Source organism: Blennius ocellaris, assembly GCF_963422515.1.
Source record: "Blennius ocellaris genome assembly, chromosome: 22".
In the NCBI taxonomy this organism is placed as follows: domain Eukaryota; kingdom Metazoa; phylum Chordata; class Actinopteri; order Blenniiformes; family Blenniidae; genus Blennius; species Blennius ocellaris.
Genome location: NC_137671.1, coordinates 1,251,362 through 1,268,659, shown reverse-complemented (window position 1 = coordinate 1,268,659; position 17,298 = coordinate 1,251,362). Strand labels below are relative to the sequence as shown.

At 47.6% G+C, this 17,298-nt stretch overlaps 1 protein-coding gene across 1 annotated transcript; it reads right to left on the bottom strand.

Moving 5' to 3' along the window:
* Window positions 1-745: 745 nt before the first annotated feature.
* LOC308146626 (uncharacterized protein) lies at window positions 746-13,869 on the bottom strand (the record flags this gene model as incomplete). Its single annotated transcript, XM_080518529.1, has 14 exons — window positions 746-1,281; window positions 1,369-1,572; window positions 2,300-2,370; window positions 3,513-3,754; window positions 3,910-4,350; window positions 5,022-5,164; window positions 5,942-6,026; window positions 6,092-6,164; window positions 7,367-7,662; window positions 11,373-11,884; window positions 11,983-12,189; window positions 12,336-12,406; window positions 12,970-13,265; window positions 13,360-13,869. The coding sequence occupies 14 exons, from the start codon at window positions 13,867-13,869 to the stop codon at window positions 746-748; spliced, it is 3,687 nt and encodes a 1,228-aa protein (XP_080374655.1).
* Window positions 13,870-17,298: the final 3,429 nt, after the last annotated feature.

Below are 17,298 nucleotides of genomic sequence, written 5' to 3'. Positions count from 1 at the left end.
TGAGTCTGTCAGGGTCCATGGGGAGGAGGTGGCGCCGGGGTCTGTCACAGGAGCGTCTGAAGGACTCGGCTGGACCAGCCGCTGATTAATGTCTCGAACGGACGCAGCAAGCACCAGCAGCAGACGTCCCTGCTGGCCAAGTAGCCTGCCCTGGGAGGAGAGGGCTTCTCCCACCGCGTTGAGGTCCGCTGGGTTCATTTTCGTGGACAGAAGATTCTGTTACGGCTGAGAGCCGGCGTGCTGTGTTCTGAACCCAGAAGCAGACCAGGAGCCGGAACAGGTGCAATTGTCAGTGGGTTTTATTGTGAACCAGGACCTGGGAGACGAGGAAGCGGAGGCTCCGGGATGCAGAGTACGCAGGCGGAAGGACGGCAGCAGGGAGGCGCTGCACCACGAGGAGGAGCGCAGCAGGGAGAGCTGCACGGCGAGGAGGCTGGCCGAGCGAGCCGTGGAATACCTTCACACATGTTACTCATACAAGAGACACGATCTTCTGGCACCGGACCTCCTCACTGCAGGGCTTAAGATGTGGGAGAAATCAATTACTTGATTAGCTGCAGGCGTGTCAGTGAGGGCGGATCCGGTGCTGGAGCGAGGTGTGGATCCTCACAGGATGTTTGCTAAAGGACAGTCAGAAACAAACAATGCCAATCAAGCTCTTTCATTTCAAACGTATATATTTATTTATAAAACAAAAATCCCCATCTGAAGCATAATATAAAATGCTATTTACGACACAACACAACTAGCAAATGTAGGACAAAATAACATTAATCATGTTCTTGATGACGGAGCGGTCGGGGTGGATGTCGTGAGGCAGCCAGTGGGAGACTGTCATTCCCCAGGCGTCCACCAGGCGGACGTCTACTCCTCGGAACACGGCTCTGAGAACCTTGTTGCGCTGCAACGAGTACCAGTCGCTGGCCGCGAACTCCTCCAGCTTCGCTACGCTCTTGAGGTTCGCCGTCCTGAAGATGACCACGGTGTCCGGCGCCCTGGCCAGCAGGCGCACCACCGCCTTGCGGATGCTCAGCAGCCGCCGGGCGTAGACCTCGATGGGGAAGGTGGCGTAGTGCGACCAGACGCCGACGATGACGACGGTGTTGGGTCCGCCGGGCAGCCCGTCCAGCTCGTTTGCAATGTAGCGCATCTCGCTGGGAGACACGCTGAAGCGGATCGGCGGGCCGTGGCAGCGGTACGTCACCTTGATGTTGTGGTCGTAGTCCAGCACCAAGAACGGGCCGGACTTGGGCGGGTTGTGCAGGTTGAACTCCCGGAGACCTGGGCGGAGACACCGGACGAGACGAGTCAGAACGAGTCGTGACGGGGAAATCTGAACGCTACGCGACATTTCTGCGGGGTGAATACCTGGCAAGACTCCCTTCAGGTACTCGAACCACTGCCGGATGGTGGAGTCGCCGTACATGTGAACCACCTTCTTGCTCAGACACTTGGTCATGGCCGACGAGTCGAACTGGCGAACCGGAGCGCCGACGAGCGACTGCCAAACACCTTTGTGGTAATAACCTACCGCTCCAGGCACAGCATCGCTCTGTTTCCCCTCTGGTTGATCTGTTTAAAGCAGCCAAACCCAAGTCTATTTGTTCACTTGAAAACAACAACAACAACAACAAATGTACAAAAAACCCATTCTGTATTCTTTATTTAAAGGCCCAGTGAAATGTAAAACACTACTTTGCAACAAACGATAGTTGGGGTTCTACTTGTAAGGTTCCTCCGACTCTGCCCCACCACTGTTGTCGCATAACAAAGTTATTTGAATTTTGAATCTCCAGCCAAAGAAGTCGGGGGAATCCTTCTCCTTCGTGGGCGGAGCCTATGTGTGACATCACGAGTTGTGCAGATCTCAATCTGTTGTGTTTATATCGGCTTGTTTCCTCTTAAATATCCAAGTTTTTACAGTGTTTTGAAGTGTTCTGATTGTGGGAGGAGTCAAAGGGGGAGGAGCCCACCTTGATTGAGATTGGCTGAACCCCCGATGACACTATATAGGGTTTGATTTCTGATTGGCTGCTTGGAGCAACACACTTTTTAAAAGAGAGAGAGAGAGAGAGGACACACTTTCTTCACCTCTGGGGCGTCGTTCCAGCTGTGGAGACGATTATTAGAGAGATAATTTTGCATAATATGACTCCTTCAATGCAGTTTAGCGTGTCAGATTTTTTGAACCTTGCTCACACGTAAATATATAATCAATTTATTGTCCTTTTAAAGTAGCACTTCCTTTTTATTGTTTTATCATTATATCATGACGGTGGCAGCATAAGTTTGGGTTTACCTTCACTTCTTGGCAGCACAGTGACTTCCATAGGTCCTGAAGCGCCAATGAAGACTTTCAGGTTCACATCTCTGCAGCAGGAAACACAAAATAAAGATTCTGACATGACGTGAACATGAACAAAACTTGTTTTTGACGATGGTCAATGATTATTAAACTGCACTGTGCGCACAGGCAGTTTCATTACAAAAACGATTAGCAGCATTCACTGATTGACCCAACATGGAACATCGTTTTTAGCTTTTCCTGCCATTTCTGTGTAAACGGACATCGTTTTCAACACTTTACACACGAAAATGTTCTGAAATGCAAACAATGCATTTTTTTCTCTCCATGTAAACAGGATTTAAAATACAGTAGGAATCAAATGTGGAGAAGACCAGGAAGTGATTCAAGTCTTTGGTATCGTCTCAACGCTAAACACGTAGCCGCAAATCCTGGTCGCTTGAGTTCAGGTTAAACTTTTTCCTGTGGTGAAATTCAAACATGTATGCGAGTCCAATTATTTATTCAGACCCATACAAATGTCAGTTTCAATAAGAAGTTTTCCCGAATCAAATACTGTGACACAAAACATCTGTGTGCAGCAAAAAGAAAATCAAAGAACCTCAGTGGCGGCTGGCCAATAGGGGGCGCCAGGGCTGGGATTATTAACTCTGTCACGTCTCTTCTAATTTAACATGTGAAAGGAGAAATTTGGCTGAAAAGCTGCAGGTCAACACAAACAAGCAGAAATGTGTCCATGTGTTGTTTTTTAGGATGAACTGATGTGTTGTTTGAAAATATACCTGATATTCTTTCCCCCCCCGAACTCAGACATTTCCAGTAAACCAGCCCGAAAACAGTCATTTTCTAAAAAGGGACTATTGAAGCTTCTGCTTGTATTTGTTTACAAGTATGTTAATAAAAGAGTCTTAATAAGTGTCTCTAGTCACTGGCTGTTTAAAAAAACTGAAGCGTTTCACCACTAGGGGGCTCTCTCAATCTAAAAAAAAAAAAAGGCAAAATTGTTGAAATGCGATATTGAAATGACGTGAACGCAGGCTGAAACTGAGTAATAATGACGAGCCCCACCAAAGAAATGTGTCACCAGAAGAAAATTCTCCTAAAAAGTCAACCGTCTGACTGTGCTGAGAAAAATTTTTAAAAAGTGAACACGCACTTTTTAAATAAGTCGTTTTTATGAAACGCTCTCCCGCTGACTGGTCCTGACATGTGGATGATCCGGTGGTCGCAGCTCAGCGTCGGCGGCTTGTAGCAGAACCAGGGTTCCCCCGTGCGGGCGTCGGTGTAGTCGCAGAGCGGACGCTGGGACTGACGCAGGCAGACGTTGCACGTCGTCTTTTCCACGTGCGAACCCGACTGGTACACGCCGGTGTAGCTGATCATATCGGGCTTGTCGGTGGTCAGCTTGCGGAGCGCCTCGACCGCCTCGCTGGGATGAAGTAGGGTCACCTGACGGAGTGGAGAAGAGGCAGGACCCATCTTATAGACTGCACAAAAAAAAACAAACATCCACACTGGAAACGTTTCACGCCGCAAAAATCAATTATCCACAAAACTTGGCCTCGGTTGGTGAACGCCACGGACGTCACCCCAGTGGCACTCACCTCCACCTGTGCAGATCCTTCCCAGGGCAGAGGGAAAACAACAGAGTAGGTTCCGTCGAGGTGATCCAACACTTCCCCCGCCACGCCGGCGTCAAGAGCGCGGTTGTGCAGTCGGGCGAACACGACGTCTCCGCCGTACTTCTTGGGACGACCGTGGAAGTCGAACATGTTGATCACGACCTCCAGGCGATCGCCGACGAGCCACTGTCCTCCCCCCGCCCTCGGCAGGATGACGAAGCTGCTGTGGGCCGGATCGCTGCTGTCGTCGATCGTACGAGGAGGCCGCAGGGGCGGAGTCTCGGGCCAAGCGATGGACTTCAGGATGAGGTCTTCCTCGGCCGCCTCTTCGGGCGAAAGACGTCGGAAGGAGCAGAAGCTGTGATTCCTCTGGAAGTCAATGGAACCTTCTTGAACGGAGCCGGCCTCGAGGTCATCCTCAAACTGAAAAGCAAAAAACTAAATAACACAGATTGGTCAGTGGGTTGTGCTTCTACAATTCAACAGGGATATTTCCATCAGTGTGATTCTATCATGATTGGCTTTGGTGTATTTTGTGTACATGGAATGAATTAGAATCATAAAGCATCTTTTGATAAACCTTACGTAGCCGTTTAAAGTCTGGCCGAGCATCTTATTTATTTACTCTAGACTATATTTGTAGCACTTAATGCAAATCAATGGACAACATAATGAACTGAGGCTCTATTTACACGAAAGATTTTGCGTTTTCACGACAACAATAAAAAAATAAAAAAAAGTCTGTTTCCACAGTCACGGCAGAAACGCCCGTCAAATCTCTTTGACGGGCAGGTTGGACATGTGGGACGCGGTGCCTTGTGTGAATCTTTCTTTTTTTTTTTAACCGACTTAAATAAAAGTGTTATATAAAATACAATTCTATTCTATTGTATTTTATAATATTCCTATGGACCAGATTGCTGCAACAAAACAATTTCCCTTCGGGGATGAATAAAGTAATTATCTATCTATCTATCTATCTATCTATCTATCTATCTATCTATCTATCTATCTATCTATCTATCTATCTATCTATCTATCTATCTATCTATCTATCTATTTCATCACAGCTCCGTATTAAAGCAAGTTCTCACCTTGGGATAGCTCTTGGTATAATACAGCCGGGTGACGAAGGAGATCGTCGCAAGGAATAGGAACACGAAGCCCAATTTCTGCTTGGCGACCTTCATCCTGGCGGGCGGTCCAACTCTGTCTGTCTGTTGGCCTGGAGGCTGTACTGCAAGGTAAACAAAACAAAACAAACAGCACAGTGGAGTTAGCTGGATGTCGCTCATTAGCTCACCTGCTCAACTGCTCAACTGCTTACCACAACAACAACAAAAACCCAATATGAGCATTTAAAGTCCCAGTGACATGAAGGTCCCACCTCCAGAACTCTCTGGTGTCTCTTCTAGAACATTTTCCTGCTAACTGGCTGAAGGTAAAATGTTAAAACACGACAATCTGTGAGAAAATAGCCGCTAAACGGCGCTATTTCCTCTGCTGGGCGGAGCTTCTGACAATAACAGAGTGACATCACGAGTTGTGCACACGCCCAAGTTGTGTTTACATTATGGAGGATCAGAGTTTTGACCACGAAGAGGCTGAATTGAACCAGATTTCATCATCATGGTCATTTCAAACCCAGTGATTGATGAAGAAGACACAGAAGGTGGTTCTGCCATCGGTGACCCCGTCTGGAACATGTTTGAGGAAGCAGAAGACGCTTCGTCCTCCATTCGTCCTCGTCTCCTCAGAAGTTTGTGGGGTTTCGCCTGACCGCTGAAGGCCTGAGCCCGCTGCATTGGAACGTCGACGCCATCCTGCGCCTGCCTGAACCTTCCTGCCCGGCGCAGCTATCATCGTTTCTAGGGATGACTGCATATTACTTGCGCTTCCTCCCCCAGTACTCTGACACCACTGCACCGCTCTGCGCCCTTCTGAAGCAGGATGCACCCTGGGCCTGGTCTCCTGCATGCTCCGCCGCAGTCAGCCGGCTCAAATCCCAACTCACCTCCCCACCTGTACTCGCTCACTTTGACCTCGAGAGCCCCACATTGGTGACCTGCGATGCCTCCAACACTGCAGTCGGCGCAGTCCTGTCTCAAATCCACAAAGGGACTGAGCGTCCGGTGGCGTTCGCTTCAAGGGCGCTAACTCCAACTGAGCAGAAGTACTCTGTAGGGGAAAGAGAGGCACTGGCCTGCGTCTGGGCATGTGAGCGGTGGCACATGTACCTGTACGGGCGACATTTCACCTTACGGACCGATCACCAGGCCCTCACAGCCCTCCTGGTCACAAGCGGATCGGGCCACAAACCGCTGCGCCTCTATCGATGGTCTGAGAGGCTACAAGCATACAACTTCTCCACACAGTTTACCCCAGGCAGGGAGGATGTTGTAGCAGACCTCCTCTCCAGAGCCACACCCACCTCTGCACCTGACACCAACCAGGACTCGTCAGAACCAGAACTGATCCTCTTGCTGCACGCACCCCTCGAGGCAGCTGTTTCCCTGGAAGAGCTTCAGGCAGCTTCTGCACAAGACCCTGTTCTCACCCAGCTCTGCACTTTCAACCGTAACGGCTGGCCTGCCAGGGTTCCTGAGGATCTAGCACCCTTTCACCGGGTCAGAAGCGGCCTCTCCTGCTGGAACGACGTCTGCGTGGCGAGAGGGCTGTGCATGGTGGTCCCGAGCGCTCTGAGAGAATGAGTCCTGGCCATGGTCCATGACGGCCATCTTGACATTGTAAAGGTGAAACAACGCTGCACCAGTGTCTCACCAGTGGTAAAACCGGCCCTCCCCCGCCTCCACCCTTACAGCCCGTGCCATGGCCTCAGGCACCATGGACCCACATACAGGTGGACATATGTGGTGAACTTCATGGCACTCCACAGCATCAGCGCTTCCTCCTGGTGGCCTACGACCTTCACTCCAAATGGCCAGAGGTACTTCCTGCCGGGTCTGTCACCACTGCAGTGGTCATTAACTTTCTCTCCTCCTTGTTCGCCCGCTGGGGTGTCCCTGACGCCATTACCACAGATAACGGGCCCCAGTTCATCTCAGCCGACTTTACAGCTTTTGCAGAAGAGAGGGGGATAAAGCACATCAAAACTGCCCTCTACCAGCCTCAGGCCAACGGAGGTGTGGAAAGGTTCAATCAGACCCTGAAGGACGGCTCAGAGCTCACATGGCAGACGGCCTGTCATTCTCCACATCACTGCAGAGCACCTTACTGCACTACAGAGCCACACCCCACACTACCACCGGCAGCTCTCCAGCCCTACTGATGCTTGGGCGGGAACTACAACTCCCTTTGGACCACCTACGCCCTCCGGTGAGAGACACTCCAGTAGCAGCGCCCTCACCAGGCGACCGAGTGGCACAACAACAACGTAGCATGAAGCAGCGGTTCGACAGGAAACATCGTGTGGAACCACCTGCCCTCGCTGCATCGGACTGGGTCCGAGTCCGGCGTCCCACTCGTTCTCACCAGCTGCTCTCTTTCTGGTCGGCACCAACGCAGATCACAGCACAACTGGGGCCGGCCGCCTTCCGTGTGACCGATGGTTGACGCTGGCACGTCAGTCGCCTCCGACGGGTGAGGCAACCTTCTGTGTCGGCCCAGCAAGCTGCGGCTGATCATCATCACACCGATGGGGTCTGGGACCCTCCAGACATACGGGTGGAGACTCCGGCGAGACAACCCCCTCAACCACATGTGCAGGCTGAACCCCTGCAGAACAGGCCCCGCCCACTTCGGGCCCGCCAGAGGCCCTCGTACCTCAATGACTATATTACTGACTTTTGAGACATTATCACAGTGTATAGCCTGTCATGTGGCAGAATTACCCACAGGGCTATACCAGTAAATCGGCAGTTTACTTAGTTAGGCTGGCCGTTCGGGCCTGAATGTTATTTTCTACATTTGGGGTCTTGGTTTGCGACCATTGTTCTGATGTTTCAATGGGGGGGAGTAAATGTTACATATCACAGTGACCTGTGTTTATGTGTGTGTGTCATGACAGTGTGACGTATGCCTGTCATTGCTGTTTGTAAAAAGCCTGCGCTCCTGAGGAATGCTGGGTAAAGTACTTCTGTTGAATAAAGCCGTTGTTCGAAGGCACACAGTCGCGGTCCTCCTATTTCAGACACAATAAGCTTCTCACACCTGGAATTCAATACCGAGCACAGTTCGTGAACTCTAAACAAGCTTGGCTGCTGGAAAAACAACCGTCGTGCCTAAACTTGTATATTTGTTTAATGTTAGCCAATTGTTGGGGCACCAGCCGCAATTTCTACTGAGTATAAACTGTTTTATTGTCATTACTATTACTCTCTCTTCCCCACTAATATTTTAGCTATTTATTATAACTTTATTTACCTCAATATATAATATATATATATATATAAAATAAGAACACGAGATTAGGATTCCTTTCATTATAAAAGTGGTAATAAACCTGCAGAACCAGTCTCAAAGTGCCTTGTTTGACTGTAGGGCGAGAAACAAACAATCCAGATGGGATTCAAAAAGTGCTCCTGGAAATTCCTGCAGTCCTTCTCACGCTGTCAGAATCACCTTTAAATTCTCCTTCACGCGTAAAGAGTCTGATCAACAAATAAAAAAGAAATAGGATTCTTTTCTTTCTTACTATTTTCTATTACATTATATGTATTTTTATTTTATTTATTTATTTCAGGCAAAAACAAAACAAGGAAAAAAAAACAAGGAAAGAACTAAAACTCCAGTTTGCCTGGAAGAAGAAAACTTATTGAGTTAATTTTAAATAAATATTTACAAGTGAATGTTTTCCATTGTTCTGTAAGTATGGATTTAAAACTGGATGGCAGTTACCTATACACAATATTCAATAAATCCTACAGCAATAACATAAATAACACACACCAGCAATGGTGTGTGTTGGTAAGAAAATTAAAAAAACAAATATCAACAATGGTAGTTAGAGTATTTATATATTCTAAAGTGTTTATAAAATTGTACATTCATTCAACTGTTACAGAATCTGAAGCATATTTATCAAGAATGCTTCTTATTACAAGGTCATTTCAGGATCCCCACTTTAAGTTGTGTTATTTTCGTAATAAATGCTTTATTATCTTCAGGTATGGGGAGGAAAAAAAAAAAAGGTTAAAATAAAAACAACAGCCTGAGTCGGTTCGACTTTTATGAAAACTTTCCTGACAAACGTCAAAGAGACTTTTTTTTCCAACTGCTGCTCATTTTCATCTGCACAGTACAAACCAGACGAAACACACAATTACTTACTTTTCTTTTCTTTTTATTTTTACATATTTTATGTAAAAAAAAAAAAATATATGTACATATTTCTAAGTAACAAGTGTCTTACCTTAGTAGAGACTCATTGGAAGAAGACAAAATCTAAAGAATCCAAACAATGACTGGTCTTCATAGAAAGAGAGAAATGATCCCCGAGCCTGACTTTCCTCTGATGACATGAAAAGCAGCGATGCTGAAGATTTATAATATCAGTCACGTCACATCTGAACAAACAAATACGTTTTCTAAAGGGAAGCAACAGGTTGAGCTGGATTAGTGGAATGAAGCGATATATATATTTATAGTACACTGGTCTGAGTGTCTCATTTGAGAAGAAGAGGATCTAGATCTTGATCTCGAGATTATTTGTTGTGTGTAAATGTGTTTTCTGACAAATAAAAATAGAAATTGAATCGGATATTGTAGACTCTAGATTTTTAAGAAAAAGGATCGTTTAAAACTTTTGGGAGGAGGCAGATTTATATTTATTATTCACAATAACATGAGATTAAATAGAAATAAAAGGTAAACACGACAAACAAAAGGGAAATCTAATCTGACCTCTTGAGGGACACACACATAATCGCTGACATCCACAAGTACACGTAGCATTGATATATATGTAAAAAACTATACTTATTTCACTTATTTACTCTGGCAAAATGCATTAAAATGTTTTACCACCGACCGACGAAATAATTTTCCTTTTTTCCCCCCGCCTCCTGATATGAATGAAAAACAATCCAACATGAAAATCGAGTGTTTGAAAATACAAAATATCTCCACACTACAAAACAGTGTCATCAGCAAAATAGTCACTGTGAAGTAAACTGTCATGGGGAAAGTACAGTGACAGTGTCGCCTGAAAACAACCATTTAAAATCTTTTTTGTTAAAAGGAATGAAGTATGTGGGTCAATCATAGATTAATGATACAATTATAGGCGTTGGAGTATTTGGTCGGACATGAAATAGGACTTTATTTATTCTTAATACCGTGACTTAAATAATCAGTTTAAACTGTTTAATTAAACCATCCTTTCATTATCCTTGAAAAGAGAATGACATGTTCTTGTACTACTTGTTATGGAAGTAGCATCAGATGACATCGTCCACACAGGAGTGTACAGGTGCACCGTTACCATATTTGTCTGTATGTTTTTTTTATTTATTATTCTAGAGGCAGGCTAGAATTGATATAATGTGTATAGATCTATTTTTTTAATTCTTATTTTCCTTTGACTTATTTCCAGTTCTTTCAGAATGTTTGGTGAAGGTTCAGGAGAAAAATGTGCCACCCTGTAACATTTAACATCCACACTTTGATTGTAGGCAAATAATAATGTCCGTTTTTCGTAACTAAAGTAAAGTTCACAACCCGCAAGCTCGAGCCGTGAGGGGAGGCAGTGCATGTTAGTCACGAAAAACCACCGAATTAATGTTGACGCAACTATATTGAAATCCAAAGACTATTTAAAAGAAAAAAAATTCTTATTTTACAAGTTGAGCAAAATTAATACATAAATAAATAAACTACAACTATGGTCGCCATGTCCGACACTGGAGATGATGAAATTGAAATTTCTTTTCTAGAAATCAGATTTTATATAGGATACTACGGGCCGCGCCGAATAGCCTCTGCCTCCGGGATTCCCCTCCTCCTCCTCCTCCTCCTCCTCCTCCCCCTCCTCCTCCCCCTCCTCCCCCGTCCTCTTCCTCCTCCTCCCCCTCCCCCCCCCTCCTCCTCCCCATCCTCCTCCCCCTCCTCCCCCGTCCTCTTCCTCCTCCTCCCCCTCCCCCCCCCCTCCTCCTCCCCCTCCTCCTCCTCCTTCTCCTCCTCCTCCTCTCGTGTTTAGTTTAGTGTTCCGGCGTGAGTAATGAAGTGTTTGCACTGGACCGTTGAAAGAATGCCGTAGGCCGGTGTGTCGTCGGCATAGTATCACGCAATCTGAGATGGGCGGAAGCACGTCGACGTGCCGTAGAAGTTGTGCAGGGCGGCAAACGCGCCGTGTGCCGGGATGTTCTTTCTCACTCCGAGTCAAGCCTCCGAGGCGAAACACACACAAAGAGGCTGCGCAGGCCCCAGAAGCAGCAGGACATCAAACGTCTTTATCTCATTCGAGAGCAGACAGAGGTCAAAATGACATTCATCATGTTGTGGATGATGGGAGGTTCTGGGTGGAGGAGGTGGGGCAGCTTGTGGGCCAGGGTCATCTCCCAGGCGTCCACCAGATGAACGTTCAGTCCTTTAAAAATGGCCGCCAGGGCCTTGTTGTTCCGCGCCGAGTACCAGTCGCTGTTGGTCTGGGAGTCGAAGAGCGTTAAGTTCTTGGGGTTGGCGTTCCTGACGACGACGACGGTGTCCGGGGCCCGGGCCAGCAGGCGCACCACCGCCCCGCGGATGCTCATCAGCCGCCGGATGTAGATCTGGACGGGGAACGTCTCCAAGTGAGCCCAGATGCCGAAGACCACCACCGTGTTGGCGCCCCCGGCGACGCCGTCCAGTTCGTTGGCGATGTAGCGCAGCTCGCTGGTCGGGACGGTGAAGCGGATGGGCGGACCGTGGCAGCGGTACGTCACCATGATGCCATTCACGGGGTCCAGGGCCAAGCGGGGGCCGGAGTACAAGGTGTTGTGCAGGTCGAACTCCCGAAGGTCTGCGACGAGACGTTGGGCGGCTTAAGGCTAATTCAAAAATTGAAAGAAAAAAAAAAAAAAAAAACCCAAACGATTGAAATTCTTTCGAGGACGATACCTGGCAATACGTTGATGAGGTGTTCAAACCACTGCCTGATGGTGGAGTCGCCGTACATGTGCACCACCTTGTTCCTCAGACACTGAGCGACGGCCGACGTCGTGTTGAAGTGGCGAACTGGCGTCTCACCCAGCGACCGCCAAACACCCTGGTGGTAAAAACCCGAAGCTCCAGACACGACTCTGCCGCTCTTCGCCGTGGATCGACCTGCTCGTGGCAGTCGGACACCCGTTCCTGCTGAAGACAGCAGACCTGGAGGTCTTTCTATTCTGATTTCTAACAGCTCTGTCAACACAAACACTCGTGGCTACTTTCTTTAGGTTCTAGTCTCGGTAGTTTAAGTTAGGACCCACCTGTCTTTCTCGACAACACGGTGACTCCAGGAGGTCCCGAGGCTTGAATGAAGACTTTGAGGTTAACGCCTCTGAAGAGAACAAGTCATGAGTGTCTCACATCAGTTTTAATGACATTTGGGAAACAGGTGAATGTGTTTAAAATCAGAACATTGGGAGTTGCAACATAATAATAATAATAATAATAATAATAATAATAATAATAATAATAATAATAATAATGACAATTATATTATATTATTATTATTATTATTATTGATATCTTGTTATTTAAAATAAAAATAATGAAATATAAAAAAGTCACCAAATTAAAAAAAAAGTAAATAAAACAAAATAAAACAAAACAAAACAAAAAAAAACAAACCAAAAAAAAATATATATATAATATATATATATATGCAAAGATTGTTTGAGTGTCTCCCGCCAACATGTTTCCCGTCATGCTGGTGTCTTCAGAAGGGCCGTGATCAGACTGTTTTTTAACTGTGTGAACAGACTTGAGTGAAACCTGAGGCCTGTTTCCTCATTACTGGGTAGCAGTCATCTGTTCTACAACTCAAATCATTTCAAATGTAAACTCCACAGTTCACAGGCAACATTTCGCTGGCGTAAAGTGTGATTACTGAATATTCACCGTTGAAAGAGCTTTTCCTCGCGGGCCCTGAGGGCTTCGGTGAACTTCCCCCTGGCGTGCTTGATCCTGGCGTCGCAGCTCAGATTCCGCGGCTTGTAGCAGAACCACGGTTCCCCCGTCCGGACGTCGGTGAAGTCGCACAGCGGCCGCCGGGTGGGACGCAGGCAGACGCTGCACAGGGGGGTCTCAATGAGCGACCGCGACCGGAAGAGGCCCATGAAGCTAATCCTGTCGGGCTGCTCCCGGTTCAGCCGGCGCAGCACGGCGACCGCCTCGCTGGGGTGGACCAGCGTCACCTGGTGGACACGGAGGACGCAAACCGGGCCGTCGTGATGCGTGGAACCTTTCGCTCCCAGACCCCGGACGGATTTAAGACGTTAACAGACGCACCTCCACCTGTGCAGATCCTTCCCAGGGCAGAGGGAAAACAACAGAGTAGGTTCCGTCGAGGTGATCCAACACTTCCCCCGCCACGCCGGCGTCGAGAGCGCGGTTGTGCAGTCGGGCGAACAAGACGTCTCCGCCGTACTTCTTGGGACGACCGTGGAAGTCGAACATGTTGATCACGACCTCCAGGCGATCGCCGACGAGCCACTGTCCTCCCCCCGCCCTCGGCAGGATGACGAAGCTGCTGTGGGCCGGATCGCTGCTGTCGTCGATCGTACGAGGAGGCCGCAGGGGCGGAGTCTCGGGCCAAGCCATGGACTTCAGGATGAGGTCTTCCTCGGCCGCCTCTTCGGGCGAAAGACGTCGGAAGGAGCAGAAGCTGTGATTCCTCTGGCGCTCGAAGTGCGGGAAGATGACGGGATGGACCTTATCCTGAACCTGGAACATCCAGAGTTTGGGAGTAAAGCACTTCACTTCTACTTTCAGCCATGATCTGTCCAGCAGCATTCTCATGGTAGAGTTTGAGTTTTTACCGAATACTATATTGGACACGTTTTTTTTTTTGGTCTGAAGAAAAACAAAAAACCCCCAGACAACATGAACCAAAGGGAAAAACACCAAGACCCGAAGAATCAGAGGGGAAATGCAGATCAGAAACTGTTAAAGTGTTCATTTACTTGTTCATTTCACACGAGGTCAACCTGTTTCAGTCATCCTCTTATATTCAGACACCGATGAAATATTATATATTGATTTGTGATCAGAGTACAATTCTTCCCACCTAGAAAAGGAATTGAAAACAGAAACAAGTTTTCTGTGTTTTCTTCACAAAAACTCTTATTAGAACAAAACGTTTTACACCCCACATGTAAAACGTGCCCATATATGGGCATATATGTACATATGTGTACATATATGTACATGTTAGGGATCTGTTTTAGTTGTTGTCTGTTCCCCCTCCCTTTTCCTGTTTGTGTGCAGGGTGTGTGTGCCAGGGGGCGTGGCCAGCTCCTCCAAGAGAGTGAGGCACACCTGAATCTACTCCACACTAATTCCAGTCTTCAGAACCCTGGTTCTCACTCCACACCTCTGTCAGATTATTCCGTCTACTTGGTAGTGCCCTGTCCGGATTCTAGTATAGTTCTCTGCCACTTTTTGGATATTAATACTTGTTCCTGTACTCAGGTTTTTTGTGCCTCTCCTGGAGTGTCGTTGCCAGCCTGCCCCCCCCCCCCCCTGTCTCCACTGCCTGTCCTGCCTGCCGCTTGGAAAATACATTTTTGAACTCTGTTTGATCAGTCTCTGGGCTCTGCTTTGGGGTTCTAACTTCAAGCCATAACACAGATTTAGTTATTGTCCTAATGTGGTGGTTGAATTTCAGGTCCAGAATTACAGGAAGCCTTTTAGCCTGATATATTGTCCTGAGGGACATGGAGTCCAGACGACCATTGACCTTTTACCTTTCCTCTTTGGAAACTCAGTCTTTTACTCATGTTAAGGCGCACAAACAAATATAAATAATACTTTTTAACCAGTTAATTTTTTTTATAGTAAAGGTTTTATATATTCAACAGATTTCTTGCATTTAAGGAGCAAGAGGAGGAGAATCCACCAGCAAATCTTTACAGAAGCACAGGAAGGATGAAATTATAATAAGAATTTTCCCCTCTTTTACAATCTCAAGATATTTTAGAGATAAAAGTCATTTTGAAAAAAAAAACGTAAACATGAGACATAATGTTTGTTCAGGTAAAATATAGTGAAACCTTCATGATATTCGGTTTTCTAATCATATCATTTGAAATACAATCAGCATAGAGAATAAAAAGTATTGTGCAGTAGCAGCCTGCAGACAGCAGGTGGCAGTAGAAGGCTGGGAATGTCTGTGACCAGTTTACATGGACCATCTGTTAATTATAAACTGCTGCAACAGCGGATGTTTATATACAATGAATTCAATAACTCCTGCTGACAAGACTTCATCTGATCTTCTGACATTTATACAATTATGGAATGTTCCAAGTCCATAGTTTATAGTGCTTCTCCGAGTCGGTAGTTTCCAGTGTTCCCCAAGTCGGTAGTTTCCAGTGTTCCCCGAGTCGGTAGTTTCCAGTGTTCCCCGAGTCGGTGGTTTCCAGTGTTCCCCGAGTCGGTAGTTTCCAGTGTTCCCCAAGTCGGTAGTTTCCACTGTTCCCCGAGTCGGTAGTTTCCAGTGTTCCCCAAGTCGGTAGTTTCCAGTGTTCCCCGAGTCGGTAGTTTCCAGTGTTCCCCAAGTCGGTAGTTTCCAGTGTTCCCCGAGTCGGTAGTTTCCAGTGTTCCCCAAGTCGGTAGTTTCCACTGTTCCCCGAGTCGGTAGTTTCCAGTGTTCCCCAAGTCGGTAGTTTCCAGTGTTCCCCGAGTCGGTAGTTTCCAGTGTTCCCCGAGTCGGTAGTTTCCAGTGTTCCCCAAGTCAGTAGTTTCCAGTGTTCCCCGAGTCGGTAGTTTCCAGTGTTCCCCAAGTCGGTAGTTTCCACTGTTCCCCGAGTCGGTAGTTTCCAGTGTTCCCCAAGTCGGTAGTTTCCAGTGTTCCCCGAGTCGGTAGTTTCCAGTGTTCCCCGAGTCGGTAGTTTCCAGTGTTCCCCAAGTCAGTAGTTTCCAGTGTTCCCCGAGTCGGTAGTTTCCAGTGTTCCCCGAGTCGGTAGTTTCCAGTGTTCCCGGAGTCGGTAGTTTCCAGTGTTCCCCGAGTCGGTAGTTTCCAGTGTTCCCCGAGTCGGTAGTTTCCAGTGTTCCCGGAGTCGGTAGTTTCCAGTGTTCCCCGAGTCGGTAGTTTCCAGTGTTCCCCGAGTCGGTAGTTTCCAGTGTTCCCCGAGTCGGTAGTTTCCAGTGTTCCCCGAGTCGGTAGTTTCCAGTGTTCCCCAAGTCGGTAGTTTCCAGTGTTCCCCGAGTCGGTAGTTTCCAGTGTTCCCCGAGTCGGTAGTTTCCAGTGTTCCCCGAGTCGGTAGTTTCCAGTGTTCCCCGAGTCGGTAGTTTCCAGTGTTCCCCGAGTTGGTAGTGTCCAGTGTTCCCCGAGTCGGTAGTGTCCAGTGTTCCCCGAGTCGGTAGTTTCCAGTGTTCCCCGAGTCGGTAGTTTCCAGTGTTCCCTGAGTCGGTAGTGTTGGAATTTCTGCCCTGCTTCAGCATATCTCTCCAACCTAAGATGTGCTTCGCACACAACTCTTATCAGACTAATACATTCTTCGGGTGCGTTTAAAAATCCTGGATCAATAAAATACAATATCACACTTTGCTTTGTATTTGACCAGTTAATGAGTCATGCATGAGCTACATATTAATCTGTGTTGTGTAGTAAAGAGAGCTTGCAGAGGTGGTTTGGAACACCACTTGTTGGAGAGGAGCGCTTTCACCTCGCTCTCTTCTTGATCCGATGGATGGGTTGCTGATGAGGTGGAGGGGAGGTCTTGCACCTTTTCCCACGGGGTCAGATGTCGTCTTCTTCGACGGCACAGGGTAGACCGCCTGGCCGTCAGGAACTGCTCAGGGGTTATTCTGCCCCTTTACGAGCTGGTTCCTTTGGAGGTTGATGGAGTGCCTCAGCCAAGGACTCTGTAGCCATGTTGGTGGGACCAGGTGTCCCCCGTTTCCGGCCAGACGGACTTGGTGTGATGGTCTTCCGATGACCTTGAAAGGGCCGGTCCAACTTGGTTCTGACCACTTCCGCTTTAAGACTTTCAAAAGTACATGTTTGGTCTCCCTTGGATCAGGAGTCGGCAGCTCGGTCGTGGGCGGCGACTGGGATGTCTGTCGGGCGAACCTGGGAAGGGCCTGCCTGTCTCCAACTCGTACGGCGTGAATCCTGTTTGAGAATTCACTGAGGAGCGGACAGACATTACTGCCAAAGATAAAGCATCCAACCATGACAACCCCAGGGTCTTTACAAACCTTCCCCCTTTTCTGGTCTTCAGA